General features: G+C 37.3%; 1 protein-coding gene across 2 annotated transcripts in view; it reads left to right on the forward strand.

Moving 5' to 3' along the window:
• The window catches only part of HIPK3 (homeodomain interacting protein kinase 3), a 92649-nt gene that overhangs the window by 9911 nt on the left and 55343 nt on the right, over nucleotides 1-27395 (forward strand). For both annotated transcript variants that reach the window (XM_068554195.1, XM_068554196.1), the window contains exon 2: nucleotides 19587-20682. In XM_068554195.1, coding sequence (XP_068410296.1) covers nucleotides 19589-20682 — 1094 coding nt within the window. In that variant the 5' untranslated portion in view covers nucleotides 19587-19588. The remainder of the gene's footprint in view (nucleotides 1-19586; nucleotides 20683-27395) is intronic.

Raw genomic sequence — 27395 nt, forward strand, 5'->3', positions numbered from 1 at the left:
TCAGGTAATGATAATGGCTTAGTGATAATTTTTACTCTTTGAATTTGCAAGGTTTCTATGAATAAATAATATTTTAAGTGATAACATTGTTATAAAATAACCATTTTGGCATATTCATCATGTATAATTAATATGTAATCATTACTTTTTTTTTTTAATGGTGAATTTTTACTGTATGTAACTTATATATCCATAAACCTGACTTTTTTTTTTTTTTTTAATTGAAACACCTGATCCTTGGGTCATTTGCATTCTTAATTAATTAATTTATTTATTTTTGGCTGTGTTGGGTCTTCATTTCTGTGCGAGGGCTTTCCTCTAGTTGCGGCGAGCGGGGGCCACTCTTCATCGCGGTGCGCGGGCCTCTCACTATCGCGGCCTCTCTTGTTGCGGAGCACAGGCTCCAGACGCGCAGGCTCAGTAGTTGTGGCTCACGGGCCTAGTTGCTCCGCGGCCTGTGGGATCTTCCCAGACCAGGGCTCGAACCCGTGTCCCCTGCATTGGCAGGCGGATTCTCAACCACTGCGCCACCAGGGAAGCCCAATCATTACTTTTATAGCTGAGATTTTATCTAGCCTCTTATGCAGTTGCCTGAAAAATGGCATGAGGTCAGTTTTGGCCAATAAGAAATTTTTAGTTATTATCTGAGAATAAATTTCTCATCAGTAAACTATAACTACTTTTTGGCCATTTTCAAATGATTTAGCATGTTTTTCTATATTTTATGCCATGGGATCAATAGCTAGCCTTAATTTTGAACTTAAAATGTATTAGATATTACTTAAGCAACTTCAATCTGAACTAAACTTTCTTTTTTAAAAAATTTATTGAAGTATAGTTGATTTACAATGTGTTAATTTCTACTGTACAGCAAAGTGATTCCACTATACATATATACATATATATAGTGTTTTTCATATTCCTTTCCATTATGGTTTATTATAGGATACTGAATATAGTTCCCTGTGCTATATAATAGGACCTTGTTGTTGTTTTTTTATTTTTTTAAATATTTTTGTGGCCTGCCCATTGATTTTTTAACAGCATATTTTAATCAACAGAAGGTATTAATTGCGATGTTTTGTTTGTTTTTTTTAATTAATTAATTAATTAGTTAATGGCTGTGGTAGGTCTTCGTTTCTGTGCGAGGGCTTTCTCTAGTTGCGGCAAGTGGGGGCCCCTCTTCATCGCGGTGCGCGGGTCTCTCATTATCGCGGCCTCCCTTGTTGCGGAGCACAGGCTCCAGACGCGCATGCTCAGCAGTTGTGGCTCACGGGCCCAGTTGCTCCGCGGCATGTGGGATCTTCCCAGACCAGGGCTCGAACCCGTGTGCCCTGCATCGGCAGGCAGATTCTCAACCACTGCGCCACCAGGGAATCCCCCTTGTTGTTTATTGATTCTATATACAATAGTTTGCATCTGCTAATACCAACTCCCAATCCATCCCCCCTTCCCCCTTGGCAACCACAAGTCTGTTATATCTGTGAGTCTGTTTCTGTGAATTAAACTTTCTTTTTTTTTTTTTTTTTTGAATTAAACTTTCTTAATCATCTTTTTATCTTTTTATATGTTTATGGCATTAAAAACCCTCTTTAGCCAGATAAATCTGAATAAGTTTTTGTCATTATAATTCTGATACATATAATTGTATAGTATCCTATATGACAGTGTGGCTTTTTACACCAATATAAAAATTTTTTTTTCAGTGTGTTTCTGTGGAGCTTGTAGAAGAAATATTTATGTGACCCTTGCTAAATGCATATAAATCTGCAGTTTTAGTTCACAGCTTATTATATGCAACCCAACAATGTCACTTTAAGAAGTTAATGATTAGTGGTAGTCAGAGCCAAACAGAAGCAGTTCTGATAATTTCTAAGAATTCAGTGTCCTTTCTTAGAGAGCACTTTGTTTTTTTAAAAATTTATTTATTTATTTATTTTTGGCTGCATCGGGTCTTTGTTGCTACACGAGGGCTTTCTCTACTTGCGTCGGGGGAGGGGCGGGGGCGGGTGGCTACTCTTCTTTGTGGTGCGCGGGCTTCTCATTGCGGTGGCTTCTTTTGTTGCGGAGAGCAGGCTCAGTAGTTGTGGCGCATTTGCTCCGTGGCATTTGGGATCCTTCCGGACCAGGGCTCAAACCCGTGACCCCTACTTTGGTAGGGGGATTCTTAACCACTGCGCCACCAGGGAAGTCCCATCTTTGGGAGTACTTTTGAGAAGCTGATTGTTTTATTTACTCTTTAGGGCTTTATGAATTACATTGTTCTAGTTTTTTCTGGCTTTCTTAAGGATACCTTTTGTGAATCTCTGCCCTGTCCTCTTCCTCAAATTTTTGTCATGAGAATAAGAATGAGATCTTTATTTTTCTTAACATAGTCTCATTTTTGTTCCTTCTGTTGTTTCTCACTTGATACCATAGAGAGTTTCCTGAAGCACAGGATTTCCTGATGCCATTGTGAAAGATCATCCTCAGTTCATAAGGTATATATGACATTTAAATTTTGAAACTCAAAGGTTTCTGCATTTAGAAAGGTTTTTGAAGGTACTTCACTAAATTCCTAAAAAAGGACATTTATATAAAGCGGCATATCTGGCAACCAAATATGAATAGAGAAAACATAATTGTAGGGAAGAAAAAAACAGCTTTGGATTTAGCAGTGTAGGTCACATCATGACCATGTAGGGTCTTAACATAATTTGGAAAGAACAAGTAGTTGAATTTTTTGTTCCAGTTTATTTTTTCAAGCCCTAAAATGTTTTTCATAAAGATTTTTTAAAACTAAAATCAGGCTTATACAGCTGTAAATTTTTGTCTTTTCAGCTCTTAGAAATGCAAAACTGTTGTTAGTGTGTGCCTGGTAGGGGGGCAGCTACTGTTACCACTTCACACTGGTTTTTAGACTTCTAATTCTTGTAGCATACATTACTCTGGAGTGATAGTACTCTTTGAGTAGTACTGAATGTAGAATGCTGTACAAAAGGCGAATGTAAAAGTTGTTTATTTAGCATAGCCCATAATTTAGAGAAGTTTTATAGAACTTGACCTTTAATTCTGTAAATATTCATTTAGAACTTTGAACTATTATCTCTTACAAAAATCTTATTTGTCAGCATAATCTTTTCCTTTATATTGCTTTATCAACAGTGGACATTTGATCAAATTATTAATCTACGATTCAGCTTCCTCTGAATTGTTTCAGAGGTGTTTTAGGTTAGGAGATATTCTTCTGGTAAGGATCATTTGACCTTTGCCTTCTTAATCTTTAATAATTCAGGTTCTAAAGGATTTTTATAAGAAATAAAAGTTTTGTGGTGATTCTTTTGGGACAGATTTCCTACAAAGTAGAAAATAATTCATTTGGCTTTCTAGTAAGGGAGTTGTTCATAACCTAAAGATGTAAAGCTGTTTAATTTTTCTAGCAATCCATTGGTAGGTATTGGTATTGATAGATATTGTGTGATGAATTTAAATAAAGTTTACTTTTGTACATGTTTTATAAACCAGATGTGAGTTATTAATCTTAAAGTTTACTTCAATAAAGAGTGCTTCAGGTGAACTTTTCATTTTTATTCAACTTTTCTGTCGTTTCCATTTCTGAGTTTTGATTTTTATATAGCTTTAAAAAAAAATCTAGAGAATTATATGCTTTAGTAAGCGTAGTTCTTAAGCACTGTTTTTAATTAACTCTTTTCTAGCCTTTCTAAAGTAAAAACTTGTATTAGCAGGGTGAATTCTAGCAGCTTTGAAATGTCCAACAGATCACTTTCTGTTCCAAAAGTTGGAATGTTTTGCTAAGTCAGATGAAGCTTGTTATTTAACATGCTGATTTGTGTTATAGTCAACACATTCCCTAGATGCTTTGCTCACAATACTGCTGGAAAATACCCAAGACTTTAGTGTTTTCAGATAAATGTTTTGTGAGTACCTGAGACAGCAGGTTTATTTTATGAAGCTTTACAATTTGTGGTGGTTCATTTATATGAAAAGGTTTCTTACATGAGATGTTTTAGTGTCAGTAATTTCCTGGATATAATACTGGTAAAATGACCTGTTTAATGATATAGGTATTAAAATGTCCAATGAAGAGTTAAACTTAACTATTCACACTAAAAACTTATTTTCTAGTGTACCTTGTCTTTTATTTCTAAGAAGACATGCTGTTTTGTCTTTTATAAATATGCACTTTAAACAAAGTAAGTGAAAAATGGAAGTGTAACTAGATACTGCTTTTTATTGCCTGAATATTGCTAGTCATATAGTTCCATTTTCTAATTCCTATTGTAGAGCCTTGTATAGACTAGTACTAAGGTTCTCTGTCTTTCAAGAATGAAAAGACCTTTTTAGTTGAATTTATTGGACCTAAAATACTAATTTTAGTCTCTGTTGATTGAAGAAATTGCATAATGACCCAAAGCTCCAAAAACCGAAGTGAATTAAGTAATACTTTTTTTTTTTTTAAATTTTTGGCTGCGTTGGGTCTTCGTTGCTGCGCGCGGGCTTTCTCTAGTTGCGGCGAGCGGGGGCTACTCTTCGTTGCTGTGTGCGGACTTCTCATTGCAGTGGCTTCTCTTGTTGCGGAGCGCAGGCTTTAGGTGCGTGAGCGTCAGTAGTTGTGGCTCGCGGGCTCTAGAGCTCAGGCTCAGTAGTTGTGGCTCACGGGCTTAGTTGCTCCGTGGTGTGTGGGATCTTCCCGGACAAGGGCTCGAACACGTGTCCCCCGCACTGGCAGGCGGATTCTTAACCACTGTGCCACCAGGGAAGTCCCAAAGTAATACTTCTAAATGAAAAGATCTCCTCTCACTGTTTATGAATACTTTTTTTTTTTTTTTAAATTAGTGCTGGCACATGATCCCACGGACTTGCTCTGTGCCTGAGAATTCTGGATTTTAGGTGATCTGGGCCATGCCTAAGATATTCAGCAGTTCATTCCCAAATGAGTAACCCTTGAAGAGCAGCCTTGTGTAAGAAAAACATTATTTTATGCCTGTCACTCATATACTCTTTTTTTTCTGTTTAATTTGTCACTTGACAATAATTCAGACCTACAGAAAATTTACAAGAATAGTACAAAGAATTCCTCTATATTTTTCACCTAGATTCTTCAAATGTTAACATTTTACCCCATTTGCATTTACCTTTTCTCTCTATATCTGTATTTTTTTCCTTCAACTTTTTGTAAGTTGCAGACTTGACGTCCATATACACCTGATTTTTTTCCTAAAAGCAAGATTGTTTTGTTTTATGTCTATGTTTTCTGTAATCTGAAAAGTTTCTCAGTCTTTGTGTTGTTTCCTGATATTGACATTTTGAAGAATACTGCCAGTTATTTTGTGGCATGGCTCTCAATTTGGATGTTTGTTTTCTTGTGCTTGGAAGTATCACAGTGACATGTATTCCTCTCAGTACATCATACCAGGAGGCACATGATGTCGATATGTATCCCATTACAAGTGATTTTAACATTGATCACTTGGTTAAGGTGGCATCTGCTGGTTTCTTCCTTTTGATTCGTATGTATCTTGTGGGAATGTACTTTGAAATGTATGACCATGAAGGGTCTTGCAAGCTAACAAATTAGCCATGGCTGCTGGCAGAAGATAGACTCTGAGGTCAGAGCTAAAGGACTTTCGTACTCAGCGATAGTGGTAGTCAGTGTGTCAGTATTTCCTGTTTCCCCGATTCAGTTCCTACAGGGTGCTGCAAACAGGGCCCGATGACTCCTGCACAAGAGGAGTTGCGCTCCAGGAGGGGAACCCTAGGTTTAGGAAACTTTTATAAGGGGCAGTGAGCCTGCCTGACATGCACCCAAGAAGGAGTCATTATCTTTTGTTATCCTGGACATGAAACAACCTGCCCGTTGCTCAGGAGAAAGACGCTATCTCTACCTTCAAGGCTGTTCAGTATACAAATATCCTTGAAAGGAGACTGCAGAACAAAGGCATTCAGTGTCCCTGCTTGCAAGACATGGAGAAACATGAGAGATCCATGGTGAATTGTCTCCCAACAATAATATCCTGTTATTCTTGAAACTTTCACCCACTAGTTTTTTTTTTTTCCCCCTTAAATTTTACTGGAGTATAGTTGATTTACAATGTTGTGTTAGTTTCAGGTGTACAGAAAAGTGATTCAGTTATACATATACATATATTCATTCATTTTCTCACCTGCTAGTTTTTGCATCCATTGATAATTCTTGTTTGAATCAATTATTGTGATTGTTGCCAAATAGTTAATTTTTAATTCTATCATTCCTTTATGTTTATTAATTGCTTTTCCCTCTTTCCTGACTTATTCTTCACGTCCCTTACTCATGCCCTCTAGGATAACTTCCCAAGTAAACTACCTGAATGCAGGCCTTTTTATAAGAGTCTACATTTAAGGGAACTTGGGCTAAGTCACAAGGTACCTCAAACTCAGCATGTCTAAAATTGAGTTAATTTTTCCTCTCATTTCTCCTCAAAAAAAATTTTTTTTTGTTAACATTTGGCTATCAGTTTTTCAAGCCAGAAACATGGTTGTATCAATTCCTTCCTTCCTTCACTCGTCACCAAGTTCTGTGGTTCTATCTCCTAGCTACCTATAGCTAACTATTGGTAATCAGTACTCTCTCATTCTATTACTACTGCTTTTGCTCGGTCTCTGATCAACTATTATCTGGATTATTACCCTAGTCTTTCAACTGTTGTTTCTATTTTTTTTTTTTTTTTTTTTTGGCCATGCTGAGCGGCATTTGGGATCTTAGTTCCCCGACCAGGGATTGAACCCTTGCCCCCTGCAGTGGAAGTGCAGAGTCTTGACCCCTGGACCACTAGGGAAGTCCTCCATTATTGTTTCTGTCCAGTTTATCCGTCACAAATTTGCCTGAGTAATCTTTCTAAAATACAAATATGATTATATGATTTTTCTATTTAAAACCCTTCAGAGGCACCTCATAGCTCCTTACTATGGAAGACAAAGTTCTTCATGATCTTTCTTTTTAAGGTTGTCTTTCTTCTTCTCAAGGATCATCTTTTTTCTCCAGCTGCCCTCTCCACTGGCAGCAAGTTATGTTCTAGAGCAGAGCTTGGCAAATTTTCTTAAATGGCTAGATGGGAAATATTTTAGGCTTTGCAAGTGGCATATGATCCCTGTTGCATGCTTTTTTAAAAACCTTTAAAAATATAAAAACCATTCTTAGCTCGTGGGCCATACAAAAATAGTCTGGGTTGGATTTGACTAACCATAATTTGTGGTCTCCTATTCTAGCCAAATATAGCTAATATGTCATATTTTTCATTAGTCTCTGCTCTTATATGTGCTGTTGGTTTGTGCTATTGGACTATCCCTCCTAAATAGCAGGCTTCTTCCCATCATCCTTCAAAATTTAGCTCAGATTAACTTCTTATTGAATACTTCAGTGCTCCTTCAGGGCATATGTTAATCATCCCCTTTTCTTTGCTGCCTGTGTGCTTCACACATCCTTATGTTACTGCCCTCATTAGTGATGTAATTATGTGTATACATGTGTTTGCCTCTTGCTAGAAGGAGCTCATTGATGAAAAACATACTTCATTGCTAAATCTTCCTGCTCCTAAATGTCTTTACTTGATTTGAATTGAAAGAAAAATTTAAAAATTGAAAGAAAAATGGGATGAAATAGTGTATGGCTGATTGAATACGCTAATAAAATATATCTAAAATGGTTATATTTTTCTAACTTTTAAAGATACAATCAATTAAAGAGGTTATTCTATTCTCTGGTAGATCTTTTCCCCTTCTTTATTTAAAAATTAATGTAAATTTAGGCTATGAAAGTACAGAGAGTAATACAACCAATTCCTATACAGCTGCCACCCTGGGTGCAAAATAGTTCCTGCAGTTGAAGTCCCTCCTTTTCCCTTTCTTCCTGGCTGTTTATCATTTCTATGCATGATTTTATACTTTTACCACATACTTACTATATCTAAAACCGCGGTATCGTTTTGTCTGCTGCTGACTTTAAAATAAATGATACACACTGTTTTGCAACTTGTTTCTTGTTCTACATTGTTGTTTTGAGATTTATCCATGTTGATATATATATAATTTCGGTTAATTCATTTTGTTGCATGTCTTTAATTCTAACATGCACAATTTTTCCCATGTTTAACATCTTTGAAATTGTGATACATCTTAATCAGTGTCTTACCCTTATAATAGGTATTTTTTCTTTTTTGTGGTACATAACTGTATGGTGACTGTGCTATAAGCCACAGTCATTGTGTTATGTTGTATGAAAAAGCCACGCTACTATATCCATCCCTTTTCTGACAATTAGGTTATTTCAAAATTTTATCATTATGCTGCAGTGAACATTATTTTACATGTTTTGTTGTACTTATGTGTGAGAGCTTCTCCAGGCAGGATATGTACCTGGGAGAAGACTTGCCAGTTATAGAGCACATCCATTTTCAGCTTTGCTTTCTAAAGTGGTTGTACTTCTTACCCTACCTAGTCTGTAAGAGTCTCTGCTGCCCTGCTCCTCTTCAGCATTGGGTGTTGTCCTACCTTTTGTCAGCCTGATGGGTTTAAAATGGCATCCTTCTGTAGTTTTAATTAGTATTTTTCTTATTACTAATGAGGTTGAAAATTTTTTTTAAAAAGCCTTTTGGCTTGTATTTCCTTACCTGTGAATTGCCAGCTCATACCTTCTACCCATTTTTTACTGTGTTTTGCCAAACACACTATGACTTCTTTAGATCTTTTGTCAGTTATGTATGTAGCCAGTGTCTTCTCCATATCTGTGGCTTATTTTTACTGTATCATTTGATAAATAAATAAAAGTTTTAAGTTTTAATCAAGTCACATTTTCCAATCTCTTCCTCTTATAGTTTGTGCTTTTTGTATCTTGTTTAAAGAAAACCTTCCTTCCTTTCTATCAGAGGTTTGCGATTTGTTAAAAATGTAACATAACTTTTAAACTGAAAGGGAAAGATTCCTCCCCCCCCTTTATATTTATCTTCTAGAAGGAAATTCTAGCACCTCAGTTGGAGAATAATTAGAGCCTGTGGGTGTGAAATTGTTTAAATGTAATGAGGGACAAATATAGCATTATAAACGTCTCATGATAAATTCACAGGTGGTCATTATAGGATAAAAATTTGGGAAATCACTAACTGGAGACAGTTTTGTGTCTTGTGTGTGTGTTTTTTTTTTAATTAGTGAAGAACTCTCTTTTTGGATGGGGTAGGGTGAAGTGGGTAAACATACCAAAGTGAAGCAGATAGTTATCTGTTCAGTCCATACAAGATGTAAAGGAGTTATAAATGGCTTTACCTTTGTAGGCTGTACATGTTAAAGAACAAATAAGGAGTGACTAAATTTTGGATAAACTAACTTGATTATTTAAAAAATAGTATCCCAAAATTTGAATGTACAAGTGAAAATTTATGAAAGAGTTTTCCATTGAATTTAATTAACAATTCTTCCATTTCTTCCACAAAATATGATCTGTTTCTTTGATGTTGTTAGAAAAAACATTGGTAGGTTCATATGTATTTTATTGTCATAAATTAAAGTTTGGGTACTAATGAAGGTATCTAGACTTTTCTTTTCCCTCAAGTAATTGAATCTTTAAACTTCAAACTTGCAACTTGAGAACGAGGCCAACCATCTGTTGTCAGGGATAAGTATGGTAAAGGTAGAATTAAAATATATGAAAACATTATTTGATAATCACAGTGGATGTAGCTATGAGACATTAAAAAAGTGAATTTGATGTAACTTTCATAGATTATTAACTCATTTATCATTTGAACAATATGTTGAAAATTAGGTCAGTTAGTTAGGGATTTAAACTTCAGCCCAAATAATACAGCTTTTGGTTAAAGGTTTTCATTTGTGGTATCACCATAATTATTTCAGGAGCTGATTTTTTTGGAAATATATACAACAAACGAACGTTAATTTAAAGTTATATTTTTGAGCTAATCCAAGATAAAATGGTTAAAGGGGCATTACAATAACAAATAGTTGTGCAATTTATAGCTTCGTTCAGTCACTCTAAGTAAAAGTGTGATATTTGTTTTTAACATTCTTCTCTATATTTGATGCCTTTCAGTTTTAAAGCTCTTAAGAAAAATGTCCTTTTATCCCTCAATAAAATGATGAAAAATTTTCAGTTGAAACAAATGAAATTCTGATATTGTTTGCATTGTGTCCAGTTACAAGTATCAAAAAAATGATTCTGAATGAAACTTTATTGTAATGTCTTAATATTCTTTGAAAATACTCATGTGCCTGAAAATATTTTAAAAATGGAAAAAATGAAACTTTTTCTAAGTATATTCATGAAAGCAAAATCTTTAAGTCTATGGATAAACCAAGCTGGAACAATCTGTTATTTACACGAAACTAGATTATGGACAGTATTGTTACCTTGAAGATTTCTTTCTATCTCCTTTGATCTCTTTGCTTGTCAGACCTTATGAATCCAAGACATAATCATTTGTACAAACATTAGAGTTGTGATAAAACTGGTGTTTTTAATATCCTATAAAAAATAAGTGAAAAGATTTGAGACTATAATAGCTTGAGGCTTTCTTTATTCATTTAACTTTGTGCTAGACTTTGTGAGGAATGCAGAAGTAGTGTAAGAATGGCATCATTTCTCTTTGGCCCACTATCTAGATGAAGTAGGTTGACCCTGCTGTTTTGCAAAAGATTTTCTGCAGTTTAAAAAAAAAAAAAAATTAATTAATTAATTAATTTATTTTTGGCTGTGTTGGGTCTTTGTTGCTGTGCGTGGGCTTTCTCTAGTTGCAGTGAGCGGGGGCTACTCTTCCTTGCAGTGTGCGGGCTTCTCATTGTCGTGGCTTCTCTTGTTGTGGAGCACGGGCTCTAGGCGTGCAGGTTTCAGTAGTTGTGGCACGTGGGCTCAGTAGTTGTGGCACGTGGGCTCAGTAGTTGTGGCTCGCAGGCTCTAGAGCTCAGGCTCAGTAATTGTGGTGCACGGGCTTAGTTGTTCCGCGGCATGTGGGATCTTCCCGGACCAGGGCTCAACCCCATGTCCCTTGCATTGGCAGGCAGATTCTTAACCACTGCGCCACCAGGGAAGCCCAAGATTTTCTGCAGTTTTGAAAGTCATTCTAATGATGCACAAACCTCCTTTGTTAGAATGACTAAATTACTTCATTTGCGTGTGTTAATAAAAATGCTTTTGTGAAGACCACCTTCCCCAAAGTACTTTTACTTCTCTGAAAAAGTTTTGCCCTTTAATACTACCTCCCCTAAAGTGCTTCACTTCTTCAAAGTTCATCATACCTGAAATGTTTCAGGAAAAAGATTGAGAGCTACTGTATTCAGATTTAGAATTTTGGGTTCTTTTGCTCCTAAGCATCTTTAAAAATATTTTTGTGTGTTACATAAGAGAAGTGTTAATTTTGAATCTATTTTACTAGAAGCAGAGGAACTAGAATTTAGCAAGGAATATTGGGAGTTTGTGTGGTGGGAGATAATCAGAAAGAGATGGTAGATCAAAGGAAGAGATAATATTTTGAGGACAGAATGTGAAGTACTGTGTTGATATTGGCAGGTCAGATCTTGGGGTTTAATTGAGATGAGGGAAGGAAAGAGGATTATGAGAGGTGACTGGATCCAGATAAAGACCAGAATAGGATGATGAGGACTTGGTAGTAGGTCAGGAAGCAGTGGCTTGTGTGTGTGGGGTGGTGGTGTTATAGTTTTGTTTTTTAGCATGCTCACTGAGTTTTTACGAAGTACATTTCAGTCTTTTTGTCTCATGCTAATCATAGCATGCTGAAAGGCAGTTGTAATCATTGCTGAAAGGCAATTAATGTGTATTTGTGTGATTTGACTAAAAACACATTATTCCATTAGTGAATTTAGTACTACTATAGCTGTGAAGACATAAGATATCATTACTGTTTTCACACAGGATGATTTTCTAGCTCTTAGCTTTGAAGCTGGTAGATTAAAGGTGCATTTGTACATTTTACCTGATAAAGGAGTCTCAACTTTTCATTTCCTGTTACATTCTATCTCCCTTTATAGAGTGGTAATAAGTTCACTTTTGAAAGTGTACTGTACTTGTGTCTACTTATTTTAGTATATCCTGGAAACAGAGTTGATAGGTGTGTTCAGAAAAGAAATCTTAATGCAGGGTTTTTATGTAACAGAATCAGTCGTTTACCTTGATCTAGTGTAGCTGTTTGCTGATTTCCAGTTGAATGAAAATATTCCCTAAGGTAATGTTCATTGAGCTGACTTTTTTGTTTGTTGTATTGACAGTCTTTTTTTTTTAATTGTGTATTCCTGGCTATATATTTAATGTTTTGGTCTTTTATCTCTGTTTATTATGAGATAATCTTTTAGTGTCCTGAGCCTCTCTTTAGGTAAAGGAAACCTTTTTCCTGTGTTTTTAAAAGGGTTTTCTTTTGTTTTGATTTATTTCTTCTTGTAGATCTTTAGAAATCTTCAATACTGATCACATTTCCATATTTGTATCTTAATTTAAAATTTGGTTTTCAAAAAAAAATATTTATTTATTTATTTATTTTTGGCTGCGTTGGGTCTTCGTTGCTGCACGCGGGCTTTCTCTAGTTGTGGTGAGCGGGGACTACTCTTCGTTGCGGTGCGCGGGCTTCTCATTGCGGTGGCTTCTCTTGTTGGCGGAACACGGGCTCTAGGCACGCGGGCTTCAGTAGTTGTGGCGCGTGGGCTTAGTAGTTGTGGCGCGTGGGCTTAGTAGTTGTGGCGCGTAGGCTCCAGAGTGCGGGCTCAGTAGTTGTGGTGCATGGACTTAGTTGCTCTGCCGCATGTGGGATCCTCTGGACCAGGGCTCGAACCCGTGTACCCTGCATTGGCAGGCGGATTCTTAACCACTGCGCCACCAGGGAAGTCCCTAAAACTTGATGTTTTTAGTAATTTAATAATTTCTATACTTTTCAGTGATGGTCTGAAAGAAGGGGGTTTGTTCAGTAATCACTTGGGAATGGGTTTCTATAGAGCTTAGTCTTAAGTGTAATGTTTAATATTCATCAGTAACTCAAATGAAAAAATACAAAGTTTATGTGTTATAGCTACTGATGACATCAAGCTCTAGGTGTTAGTGTAGCCAGTATTGGTGAAGAATTAGATTTAAAAAAATGGAGATTTGGGGCTTCCCTGGTGGCGCAGTGGTTGGGAATCTGCCTGCCAATGCAGGGGACACGGGTTCGAGCCCTGGTCTGGGAAGATCCCACATGCCGCGGAGCAGCTAGGCCCGTGAGCCACAATTACTGAGCCTGCGCGTCTGGAGCCTGTGCTCCGCAACAAGAGAGGCCACGACAGTGAGAGGTCCGCGCACCGCGATGAAGAGTGGCCCCCGCTCGCTGCAACTAGAGAAAGCCCTCGCACAGAAACGAAGACCCAACACAAGCCATAAAATAAATAAACAAATAAATAAAAAAATTAAAAAAAAAAAAAAATGGAGATTTGAAAACCACAGTAAGATACCCCTTCATACCCATTAGGATGGCTATTATTAAAAAAGAAGAAAGAAGAAAATAACAAGCATTGGCAGGGATGTGGAAAAATTGGAACCCTTGTGCACTACTGGTTGGAGTGTAAAATGGTGCAGCTGCTATGGAAAACAGTCTAGTGATTCCTCGAATTAAAAGTGGAATTACCATGGGAATTCCCTGGTGGTCCAGTGGTTAGGACTCCGCACTTTCACTGCCGAGCTCACGGGTTCGATCCCTGGTTGGGGAACTAAGATCCTGTAACCCGTGTGGTGTGGCCTAAAACAAAACAAAACAAAAAACAAAGGAATTACCATGTAATCCAGCAATTCCACTTCTGGGTATATATACAAAAGAATTGCAAACAGGGTCTTGCAGAGATGTTTGTACATCCATGTTCACAGCTGCATTAGTCACAATAGTTGAATGGTGGAAACAACCCAGATATCTTCTGATGACTGAATGGATAAACAAAATGTGGCATAAACATGCAATGGGAAATTACTTAGCTTTAAAAAGGAAGGAAATTCTGACACATGCTGCAACGTGGATGAACCTTGAAGACATGCTGAGTGGAATAAGCCAGTTATAAAAGGACAAGTATTGTATAATTAAACTTATATGAGGTACCTAGAGTAGTCAAATTTGTAGATACAGAGTGTAGAAAGGTGGTTGCCAGGGGCTAGTGGGAGGGGACAGTGGACAGTTGTTTCAGTTTTAGTTTTCAAAGTGGGGGGGAAGTTCTGGAGGTGGATGGTGGTGATGGTTGCACAACAGTGTGAATGACCTTAATGCCACTGAGCTGTGCACCTAAAAATGATAAATTTTATGTATGTATATTTTACCACAGTTTTTTAAGGAAAAAAAAGTTTAAAAATTGAGATTTAAACAAGTAGAAGAAGAGAGTTGAGTGAGGAGAATGCAAGGCATTATTTACCTTTAATTAAATGTATTTGTGATATCACAGGCTATTTTAAAGAAGAACCTGATCATGTATAGCGCTATGTATAAGTTTGGCAGAAAATGATCCAGAACTTTGATATTGGCTAATTAATTGAATATAAGATAGTCAAAGTATTTCTATCTCTGCTACCTCCCTCCCTTTTCAGAAGGCCTGATATTATGTGTAATAAGAAAAAAAAAAAGAAGAAACCATATCTTTATGGTTAGTGGTGGTTTAGTTATCAACATTGGTCACGTTGCTGTTTTGATAATTGTAAAAGGATGTGAAGAATTTGAATAGAATTCAGATGAGTCTTAAAGTTTTTTAGAGGCTTGGAAAAATAAGGCCTATTAAAGTACCTGAGATTATTAAGCCTGAGGAATGGAAACTTAACGGTTACTCTAATGGGAGTCTTTTTTTTTTTTTAATAAATCTATTTATTTTATTTATTTATTTTTGGCTGCATTGTGTCTTCATTGCTGTGCGTGGGCTTTCTCTAGTTGCGGCGAGCAGGGGCTACTCTTCGTTGCGGTGCGCAGGCTTCTTATTGCGGTGGCTTCTCTTGTTGCGGAGCATGGGCTCTGTGAGCGTGGGCTTCTGTAATTGCAGCACACGGGCTCAGTAGTTGTGGCTCACAGGCTTAGTTGTTCCACGGCATGTGGGATCTTCCCGGACCCGGGCTCGAACCCTTGTCCCCTGAATTGGCAGGCGGATTCTTAACCACTGTGCCACCAGGGAAGTCCCTAACAGGAGTCTTGACTGTCCTTGGAGTGATTTTATAGGCAGCTCCAGCTCACAAAAGGGTGGTATTTCAAGACTTCATTTCTTAGTCAGTTGGTGAGAACAAATGATAAAGTCATGAAATATAACTGCAGAGGTATAACAGTATATATTGCAATGAAAAATAATAGGAAATATGTAGTATTGTACTGAATCAGTGTTTTGGACTCTGGACTTCAGCAGCTTCTCAGAGTACTAACTATACTCTGTAAGATCCATAAACACCAAGTATAAGATACTCTTCTCAGGTCATGAGTTAATCTGATGGAGGGTGGGAGAAGGGAAAGACTTAATACCTGTGGTAGGGAGTCACAGTAGTCAAGTTAATTAGTAATTTAGAGTTCTTTTCTTGTGGTCTGTTATAACAACTATCTCCAGCATTACCCCCTCACCCACTTCTTCTTATGTGCTATGTAAATTACGTGACATTCCTACCCCGTGTTTATTTTCTAAAGTTTCCTTTGAGATTGCCCACAGAGTACAGTGGTTGGTGAGGGGTAATTACTTTCTCTAAGCTTCCTTTAGTTGGCCCTGGTTGGAACCTTTGGGCTGTTTGCCTTCCAGCTTGGCATGTTGGAAAAGAAAAGGTAGGGACAGCTGGATTCAGAAATTGTAGTAGTTTTTAAAAAAAACATCTCTAGGTCAATTACCTGGATCTCAGCTGTTGTTCACATAACACCTTTATTTAACATGGCATGGATTGGCCTAGCGTGGTATGCATTTTATTCCCTAGGACTTCAGCCTGATTTTTCAGACTTGAGGGCCCTGAAGTGGTAGGACTTGAATTTGCCTTGGGTTTTGTACAGATGAGATCATTGGTTCTCAGTAATGTCAATAGTTAGTGTGAATCTATCAGTAAATGGCCTTGGGAACTTGTATACGTACAGGTAACTGAACCTCACCACAGATATACTGAATCAGAATTTTTCTGGAGTTTTAAATATATGTTTACTTAACTTTTTGTTTTTAAACATTTAAAAAACATTATTTATTTACTTATTTTGGCTGTGCAGGGTCTTAGTGTGGCACGCGGGATCTTCGTTGTGGCATGTTTAGTTGCGGTATGTGGGATCTTGAGTACGGCATGCAGACTTCTTAGTTGCAGCATGTGGACTCTTAGTTGCAGCATGTGGACTCTTAGTTGCAGCATGCGAACTCTTAGTTGCGCCATGTGTGTGGGATCTAGTTCCCTAACCAGGGATTGAACCCGGGCCCCTGCATTGGGAGTGCGGAGTCTTACCCACTGGACCACCAGGGAAGTCCCTTACTTAACTTTTTATTAAGGAAAAACGTATACATATTCAAAAGTAGATAGGATAGTGTAATGAACCCCTTTTTATTCACTATCAAGCTCCTATGATGAATAATTTATGGCTAATTTCATTTTATCTATATCCCCATCCACTTTTTCTGTTATTTTGAAGCATATCCCAGATATATTATTTCATCTTGAAATTGTTTCATCTGTATGTTTTAATAGGTTTCCCAGATGATTAAAAAACTTTTTTGAACAGGTAATACAGGTACATAGTAAAAAATAAGGTGGTAAAAAGGACGTACAGTGTAAAGTCAGTCTTTCTCATTGCCCCCAGTATTCTTGTTATTCTTCTCTAAGGCAGAGAAACCTACAACTTCTTTATGTATGTACACATATTAATGTATGTGCAAAAATATAGATAATATAATTCCCCTTTTTAATTAAACACACGTGGTAATATCTGTTGTAAAGTACACATTTTTCTGAATTTTGCCTTTTTCATGTAACAATATTATCTTGGGAATCAGGTTATAGCAGGGTAAAAAGATGGTTTTCATTGTTTTTTTTTAAGACTCTGGTTGGTCTGTGTATCAAAGTGTATCTAACTCATGCCTTTTGGATGGATGCTTAGGTTGTTTCCAGTGTTGTATTTCTTTACAGACAGTGCTGCATGACTATCTTGTACTGTATCTGAGTTATCTGATTCTTGATCAGAGAACATATCCATTTGCAATTTTGTTAGGTATTGCCAAATTTCTTTCCCACCATCTATGTATGGTATGTAGGGTTCTCCAGGCTCACCAGTTCCATTTTTAAAATGATTTTCATGTGTCTCCTGTTTATGTTCATGTTCTTTAAATCCATTAGTATATTTATAAGAGCTGTTTTAGAAACTCTTGTTTGTGAGTTTCATCATCTGTCATTGTGTCTGTTTCTATGGGTGTGGGTTACAGAAGTGCTTTGAAATAAGGAGAATCATGATAATGTTAAGTTGTTGAAGATGAGGTTGGGGAGCTTCACAGTGTTAAGTGAGTTAGAGAGTGAGCTTGATATGTTTAGAAGGAGTTTTTGATGTGCCTTTGCCTCATTAAAAAGATGATAAATTGGTGGAGTTTTGAAAACTCCCCTGAGTAAAAGTATAGAATAGATGCCAATAAGATTTTAAGAAAATGGATGAAAAGGTTTGGAACTCCAGGATTTCAATTTACGATTTTCTCTTACGCATTGAACAGCAAATCTTAATTTGTGTAATTAGGTTTTGTAGCTGATTTCTTGCCAAAGCCAGGTCAACTTAGGAAAGTGGTAGGTTGTAACAAGAATTGTTTATGAAGTTGAAGGAGGCATAAATTTATGCCTTTTACCTGAAGGGCCATTGTATTTTCCTGCTCCTTTTACTACACCCTAGCTATGTGACTTTGAACCAATTACCTAGTCCCTCTGAGCTTTAGTTTCCTTAACAGCAAATTGGGACTAAATAAAATGCTGCAAATAAAGCATTTGTTAAACTGTTGCATAGTAGGTGGTAGCTCTTATTATTTTAAATATTATATATATTACATATAGTGATGGCAATCTGTTGTTTTTGAGTTAAAGGATTGATGTTTGATTTGTTAAAATGGTAGGAGACTGCCCAGAATATGATACAGATTTTTAAATTGTGGAGAACGGAAATATTTTGAAGTTAATTCAACCAACCAACATTTATTGAAAACCAACTCTATATCATGAGCACTTTGTTTCAGATCTAGTGTGAAAGACTGTTGTATGTGCTGACAGTTACAATGTAATGTCAGGCATGTCATATCATGAATGCTAATTAGAGGAATATGTAAGCTTCTACGAGAGCACTGAATGCCCAATTCTGCCTGGAGGGTGAGTGGTGAGTGTGGGTGTTCCAGGCAAGGGTTCATCAAGAAGGTATTGTACAATGGAATATTACTCAGCCATTAAAAAGAATGAAATAATGCCATTTGCAGCAACATAGATGGACCTGGAAATTGTCATACTGAGTGAAGTAAGTCAGAAAGAGAAAGAGAAATATAGTAAGGTATTGCTTACATGTGGAATCTAAAAAAAAAAAAAAGATGAACTTATTTACAAAACAGAAACAGACTCACAGACTTAGAGAATGAACTTATGATTACCAGGGGGGAATGGATAGTTAGGAAGTTTGGGATTGACATGTATATACTGCTATATTTAAAACAGATAACCAACAAGGACCTACTGTATAGCACAGGGACCAATGATCAATATTATGTAACAACGTAAATGGGAAAAGAATTTGAAAAAGAATAGATACATGTATATGTATAACTGAATCACTTTGCTGTAAACCTGAAACTAACACAACATTGTTAATCAACTATACTCCAATATAAAATAGAAAGTCTATTAAAAAAAAAAAAACGTATTGTCTCAGGAATTCCCTGGCGGTCCAGTGGTTAGGATTCAGTGCTTTCACTGCTGAGGGCCTGGGTTCAATCCCTGGTTGGAGGACTAAGATCCTACAAGCCAACAGAAAAAAAATGTATCACTTTGATTTGAATGTAAAGGAGTTTGCTACAAGGGTGGATGTGGAAAATGACGTTAAGTAAAGAGGACATTGTGAAAACGAACTCTATCTGGCTTATATACTTATTTTTACAATTGATTTTTTTTCTCCCTGAGGCAGTTCTGGAGCTTTAGGTTTATGGAATGTAACTACATTTATGTAATATATATTTTCTTTTTTGGTCATTGGTTCATAAATGATATATTGGTAATAGAATGTTTTACTTTTGCCAAATGTGTACAGTTTAAGGATCTGTACCTTTTCTTTTGGAGGGAAAATGGTTGGTACAGTTCTTAGGGCATATCTTGGCCGTGTAGCTTAGCAGTAAATATTTATTGATTAAATGAATGTACTCAGCTGTTTAGTCCCGACCTTTCATGCAATACACAAAATATCTGAAGTACTAAGTAACTAAAATGGAGCATTGAAAATGTTTTTCTCCTCCAATGGGAAAAAATCTTAATGGAATTTAACTATTTTTATAAATTATGGACTTGATCCTTAAATGTTTTCTTCATGAGATTTAAAAAATTAAATTTTTGTAGCTAACATGGCCCTTTTTTTCTTTTGCAGGTATGGCCTCACAAGTCTTGGTCTACCCACCGTATATTTATCAAACTCAGTCAAGTGCCTTTTGTAGTGTGAAGAAACTCAAAGTAGAGCCAAGCAGTTGTGTATTCCAGGAAAGAAACTATCCACGGACCTATGTGAATGGTAGAAACGTTGGAAATTCTCATCCTCCCGCTAAGGGTAGTGCTTTTCAGACAAAGATACCATTTAACAGACCTCGAGGACACAACCTTTCATTGCAGACAAGTGCTGTTGTTTTAAAAAGCACTGCGGGTGCTACTAAGGTTATAGCAGCTCAGGCGCAGCAAACTCAAGTGGAGGCACCTCAGATTGGGGTGTGGCGACACAGGCTAAATTTCCTAGAAGGCCCCCAGCGATGTGGATTGAAGCGCAAGAGTGAGGAGTTGGATAATCATAGCGCAATGCAGATTGTGGATGAGTTGTCCATACTTCCTGCAATGTTGCAAACCAACATGGGAAATCCAGTGACAGTTGTGACAACTACCACAGGAACAAAACAGAATTGTACCACTGGAGAAGGTGACTATCAGTTAGTACAGCATGAAGTCTTATGCTCCATGAAAAATACTTATGAAGTCCTTGATTTTCTTGGTCGAGGCACTTTTGGCCAGGTAGTCAAATGCTGGAAAAGAGGGACAAATGAAATTGTAGCAATCAAAATTTTGAAGAACCACCCTTCTTATGCACGTCAAGGTCAGATAGAAGTGAGCATATTAGCAAGGCTCAGTACTGAAAATGCAGATGAATATAACTTTGTACGAGCTTATGAATGCTTTCAGCACCGTAACCATACTTGTTTAGTCTTTGAGATGCTGGAACAAAACTTGTATGACTTTCTGAAACAAAATAAGTTCAGTCCTCTGCCACTAAAAGTAATTCGACCCATTCTTCAGCAAGTGGCCACTGCACTGAAAAAATTGAAAAGTCTTGGTTTAATTCACGCAGACCTCAAACCAGAGAATATTATGTTGGTGGATCCTGTTCGACAGCCATATAGGGTTAAAGTAATAGACTTTGGGTCTGCCAGTCACGTATCAAAGACTGTTTGTTCAACATATCTGCAATCTCGGTACTACAGGTAGGTGACAACTATTTTTTGGTTATTTGATAAGTGTTGAATTTTTGCTGAATGAAATAATTTTGTGTGTGTATGTGGTGAAAAAGACTGCTTTGGATAAATAGAGATCAAGATAAGTTCAGTTTAGCCTTGAGGTTTTAAAAATCTAGGCATACATAAAAAGAAACGAAATTGAGTTATTTGTAGTGAGGTGGATGGACCTAGAGACCATCATACAAAGTAAGTCAGAAATACTTACTTTATGGAATCTAAAAAAAAAAAAGGTTCTGGAATATATATGGAATCTATAAAAAAAATATATGGAATCTTAAAAAAAAAAAAGGTTCTGAAGAACCTAGGGGCAGGACAGGAATAAAGACGCAGACGTAGAGAATGGACTTGAAGACACAGGTGGGGAAGGGGAAGCTGGGACGAAGTGAGAGAGTAGCATTGACATATATACACTACCAAATGTAAAATAGATAGCTAGTGGGAAGCAGCTGCATAGCACAGGGAGATCAGCTCGGTGCTTTGTGACCACCTAGAGGGGTGGGATAGGGAGGGTGGGAGGGAGACGCAAGAGGGAGGGGATATGGGGATATATGTATACATATAGCTGATTCACTTTGTTGTACAGTAAAAACCAACACACCATTGTAAAGCAATTATACTCCAATAATGATGTAAAAAAAAACCCCCACAAACACAAGAGAAGGTAGGAAAAGAAACAAAGGACAGAGGGAACAAGTGAACTCATATTAAAAAGAAAAAAATTTAGGCATAAAATCTGCTCAAGCAGAATAGAAATTCCTACTGCAAAGTTCTGTGCTAAAGACATTGGTTATTTTTATTGTTAATAGAGGACCTGAAGGAATGATAGGTGATCAATGATGATTAAACAGAAGTCTAAATATTGAGAAAGGGTTTATAGTAATTTTTGTACATATCTTTGGGCATTTTTCAGCACTTAAGAGAACTAGCTTTTTAATGACACATCTTATGTAACTGAACATTTAGAAAAGTTATAAAAATTCAGATTAGTGATTTTAAGACTTAAACACACTTCCATGGCTGCCACAAATGTTCAGACCACTTTTTCATAACAAGTTTTATTATGGTCTTTCCATATATGCTTTAGGTAAATGTTGTTTTGGTGTTGGTGCTATGGGTGGAATTTGAAGGAGAAAATAATTTCTGTGTACTACAGTGTCATGATTAACGCTAGCCTGGAGTACAATAGATGGTCTTGAGGGTAGCTAATGATTACTGTGATTCAAAATATCTTCTTTAGTTTGTAAATGTTTTTGAATTCATAGTCTTTTTTTTTTAATTTATTTTTGGCTGCGTTGGGTCTTTGTTGAGGTGCGCGGGCTTTCTCTAGTTGCGGCGAGTGGGGGCTACTCTCCATTGCGGTGCGCGGGCTTCCCATTGCGGTGGCTTCTCTCATTGCGGAGCACGGGCTCTAGGTGCACGGGCTTCAGTAGTTGTGGCGCGTGGGCTCAGCAGTTGTGGCTCGCGGGCTCTAGAGCGCAGGCTCAGTAGTTGCGTTGCACGGGCTTAGTTGCTCCACGGCATGTGGGATCTTCCCGGACCAGGGCTCGAACCTGTGTCCCCTTCATTGGCAGGAAGATTCTTAACCACTGCACCACCAGGAAAGTCCCTGAATTCGTAGTCTTATAATTTTGGGAAATTCTTTTCATTTCAGCCTAAATGAGTTTATGGTCTTGGTGTATTCTGGAACCCCACGAGCCCCAACAGAGTGGGCAGATATAGGATCTGCCAATATTGGCCATTATTAATAAGTTAGTAAATAGATGAACACATGCAGTTTATTGTTGGAAATTGTTAGAACATGAGGATTATATATTTAGGCCCAACACGGGGTAGTTATTTTCTGGTATTGCATCTGCCTTTGTACTATACCTCTCACCCTGATTAGCTTTTTGCAAATATATGCCTTGTACCCAGGACAAGATAAAGCAGAAATTAGCTACTACAAAAATCAGCTCCAAACATATGTTCTACCATTAATAGTTTGTCAGAAGGAAACCCACATTTATGTCACTTGGTGATAATTAAGTTTACTAAAATATATGTTGAAATTAGGAATATAGCCTAATTTACCCTTTATATTCCTGATGTTATAATTTTTAGTATTAGAGTGCTAGATACTGTTCTTAAAACCTTTTATTTTTTTTTTAATTTATTTTTTATTTAAAAAATTAAAAAAAAATTTATTAAAAAAATTTTTTTAAATTTATTTTTATTTTTTGGCCGTGTTGGGTCTTTGTTGCTGTGTGCAGGCTTTTCTCTAGTTGAGGCGAGCGGGGGCTGCTCTTCGCTGCGGTGCATGGGCTTCTCATTGAGGTGGCTTCTCTTGTTGCGAAGCATGGACTCTAGGCACGTGGGTTTCAGTAGTTGCAGCACGTGGGCTCAGTAGTTGCGCATGCGGGCCCTAGAATGCGTGGGTTTCAGTAGTTATGGCGTGCGGGCTCAGTAGTTGTGGCTCTTGGGCTCTAGAGCGCAGGCTCAGTAGTTGTGGCACATGGGCTTAGTTGCTCGCGGCATGTGGGATCTTCCCGGACCAGGGGTTGAACCCGTGTTCCCTGCATTGTCAGGTGGATTGTTAACCACTGAGCCACCAGGGAAGTCCCTTAAAACCTTTTAGATGTTTTAAAAGGTATTGTAGTGTGGCACTGTAGTGAGTCTTAATTGACATCTTCTGTAATTAGGTTTATTTGATCCTCTGTGCTCTTGACAATTTTTTTTTCAATTTAATGTAACACATGATTAGCTTTTAGTTAATTTTTTTCTGGAAAAATTATTTTAATATCTGATTTAACAGCATGAGAGGAATGGTGTTGTTTCCCTCTTGCCTTTGTATTCTGTGGATTCTGTCTTAGGAGCTTTTAGAAGTCAGCTAGCGTATTATATAAACCCCCAGGCTCCAGCTGCTTGGGCTCTATTTTTAGTTCACTTGTTAGTAAATGACTTCATTATATTTGGGTCCTGCATTATTAGGCATATCAGATTTAGTTATGTGTGATACCTAGACTCCTTTTCTTTATTTGAAATCTTTTGGATGAGAGTAAAAAAGAGCTCTATTTTTTGTACTTGAGATGATCTGTTTATTAAATGTTTCAAGAGAGTAAAGGAAATCCTTTAAAAAGCAGTCTAAGACACTAAATATTTTATGATATTGGTTTTTAGCATTAGACCTTTGCACAAATATTACCCTCTTTTGGGAATGGAAAAATAAGCTATGAATAATTGCTAAGTGCAACTAGTAGTTTCTAATTTGTTTTTATACATACATTTCAAGTAAATAATTTACCTGAATTTCAGAAGCTATACAATTGCTAAATTACAGGTTCTGTGTTTAGATAAAAAAAAATGAGGCTCTTATTTGTAAAAAGAGTAGTTGGTGTTGCTTGGATAACAAAAATTTAAAAATGGAGTTTGTCAGTTGGATCAAGAGTTAGAAGAGTTTGTAAATATTATGGTAGATTGGTAAAAATGTAATGTAGCCCTTAATCAGCTAGTGTTTTAATGTCTAGTATAATTTTGCGTAAAAATAGCAGGTAACCATTATTTTTCAGTATTTGTACTTTTTATTTGGAGCTTTGTCAATTCTGCCTTAGTTTTTTTTTTTAATGTTTACTTGTTTATCTATTTATTTATTTATTTATGGCTGCATTGGGTCTTTTTTTTGAATTTTATTTAATTTATTTTTTTATACAGCAGGTTCTTATTAGTTATCCATTTTATACATATCAGTGTATATATGTCAATCCCAATCTCCCAATTCATCACACTGCATTGGGTCTTAGTTGCGGCACGCGGGATCTTTCGTTGCAGTGCACAGGCTTCTCTCTAGTTGTGGTGCGTGGGCTCAGTAGTTGCAGCGTGCAGGCTCCAGACTGTGCAGGCTCAGTATTTGCGGCGCATGGGCTTTCTAGTTGTGGCATGCAGGCTCCAGGGCGTGTGGGCTCTGTAGTTGTGGTGCAGGGGCTCAGTAGTTGCAGCATGGGCTTAGTTGCCCCACGGCATTTGGGATCTTAGTTCCCTGACCAGGGATCGAACCCGGTCCCGTGCATTGGAAGGCGGATTCTCAACCCCTGGACCACCAGGGAAGTCCCTCTGCCTTAGTTTTTGTTATAAACCTGATGAGGCAATAAGCAGAAGTGTCTCATACTTGATTTTTTTTTACTCTTTGTTTAAAATAGATTGCATTTAAAAAATGAGGGACTTCCCTGGTGGTGCAGTGGTTAAGAATCTGCCTGCCAGTGCAGGGGACACGGGTTCGAGGCCTGGTCTGGGAAGATCCCACATGCCATGGAGCAACTAAGCCCGCACGCCACAACTACTGAGTCTGAGCTCTAGAGCCTGAGAGCCACAACTACTGAGTCCACGTGCCACAACTACCGAAGCCTGCACGCTCTAGGGCCCGTGCTTCGCAACAAGAGAAGCCACTGCAATGAGAAGCCCGCACACTGCAATGAAGCGTAGCTCCCGTTCGCCGCAACTAGAGAAAGCCCGTGTGGAGCAACGAAGACCCAACACAGCTAAAAAATAAATAAATTAAAAAAAGAGAAAAATTAAAAATTGCTAAAAAAAAAAAAAAAAAAGAAAGCAGGAAGTGAAACTTACCAAATTAAATATTTTTGAGCTAATCACAGTGGGAATACACATAGCCCAGGTTCCAAAGTAAACGATTTGCATTTGAACACAGGTTTATGTGTTATTCTATTTCTTTGAACTGTGCAACACAGAAGCATAGTAGGGATATCTTAAAATAGACAGCGGATAGTGGCCAGAAATTGTTGACTACTATAGATGGTGAGGCTGTCTAGCTCTTGTAGTGATATAAGCCAGAAGTACATGCTAAGGGCATTGATTTGCTCAAGGTCAGCATGTTCTAAATTCAGCTGCTTGAGTATGGTTTCTGTCAAGAACACGTAGGGCTCTTGAATGCATAAAAGGTTTTAGCAGCAGAAGGTGCTGTATTTATGAGGTGTGGTGGCAACATTCAGGTCATAAATATCTTTTTCTTCTTTTTTAAATATAGAATTTTAGCCTGTGGTTCTGAGTCATTTCAGAGCATAGAGACAGGAAAGTGGGCTGGAAAGTAACCTGTATAGCGGTTGTATTCTTTGCTGCTTATTTTTAGCATTAGTTGTTGTTGAAGTAAATGCTGCTCTTTTCCATGTGACAGTTGACAAAGAGATATGTAATGGTAAAAAACAATTCAGGCTTATCAGTTTTAGTTTAGGGCATTCCCAACCCCTCATGCCTTTTTAGACCCTGAAGTATCAAAGACAAAGTTCCTGTAACAAAATTAAGGCACACAGAATGATCCATAAAAAAATAACTAGTATTTTATATAGGGTACTTTATAATAACAGAAGATTGTGTATGTATACGGCATCCTTTTTTCAAGTGCTTCTACATATAATTCCTAGTTTATTCCTCATGTCTCAATCTCTGTGTTCTTAGACGCTTGGTGGAATTCCTATTTAATAAATAGAAAACTGAGGCTTATACAGTTCACACAGATCCAAGTTTACAATGCAAGATTAACACAATTTTTGTTGAGCCCTTTTTGTGTACTGGCACTGTGCTAGGTGCTAGGGATACAGATAAAACATGGTTTCATCATTTAATGGAGGAGAAAAATAGTTTGTCTCAAGAAGTTCTAGGGTAGAAGCGTGTGCAGGGTGCTGTGGGAACCCAGAGGAGAGCCCTTAGCCTAATGTGAGGGTTCAGAGAGGGTGTCTGGGGAAAGATGACCCTTGACTTGAATGAGACTTGAAAGTAGAGAAGGAGTTAGTATTGACTAGTCTTTTTTTTTTGTTTTTGGCTTGCGGGATCTTAGTTCCCAGACCAGGGATTAAACCCGGGCCACAGCAGTGAAAGCGCCAAGTTCTAACCACAGGACCTCCGGGGAATTCCCAGGATTGGCTAGTCTTAAGGAGTGTTCTCTCACAAACTCACCCTTACCTTAGAGCTCAGTATTGGCTGAAATTGCTGGCAGCTTCTTCTCTGTATCATAAAAGTTGTTTTTGCTTAAGAATCTTTATTAGACAAATAAAAAGTTGTCAACTGGGTTTCATTTTAACAGAAGATTCCAAAAGTCTATAATGAAGTGGTTTTCAGTGCCATACATTGTGGTCACAGACATAGATTACTTTACTACTATATCAGGCCTTCAAATAAAAATTTTGACAGAGCTCTTAAAGTTTTTTTTTTTTAAACACCTTTATTGAGCTATAAATCACATGCTATGAATTTTACCCATTTAAAGTGTACAATTCATTGTCTTTTAGTGTATTCACAGTTGTGCATCATCACCACAATTTTAGAACATTTTCCTTACCCCTCAAGAACCCCGATCCCTTCTCCCCAGCACCCTTTAGCCATCTTTCCACAATCTTCCCACCTCTAGCCCTAGGCAACAGAAAATCTACTTTCTGTCTCTACAGATTTGCATTTTCCAAACATCTCATGAGTGTAATCATACAGTATGTTGTCTTTTTTAACTGGCTTTTTTCCACTTAGTGTCATGTTTTCAAGATTCATCTATGTTGTAGCATGTATCAACACTTCACTTATTTTGTTGTTGTTGCCAAATAATTCCATTGTATAGATATACCACATTTTATGTATCCATTCATCAGTTGATGGAGACCTCAGTGCAAAGATATGTGAATAGAAAACTCTAATATAGCCCCATG

This window comes from Eschrichtius robustus, chromosome 11 (genome assembly GCF_028021215.1).
Source record: "Eschrichtius robustus isolate mEscRob2 chromosome 11, mEscRob2.pri, whole genome shotgun sequence".
Lineage (NCBI taxonomy): Eukaryota > Metazoa > Chordata > Mammalia > Artiodactyla > Eschrichtiidae > Eschrichtius > Eschrichtius robustus.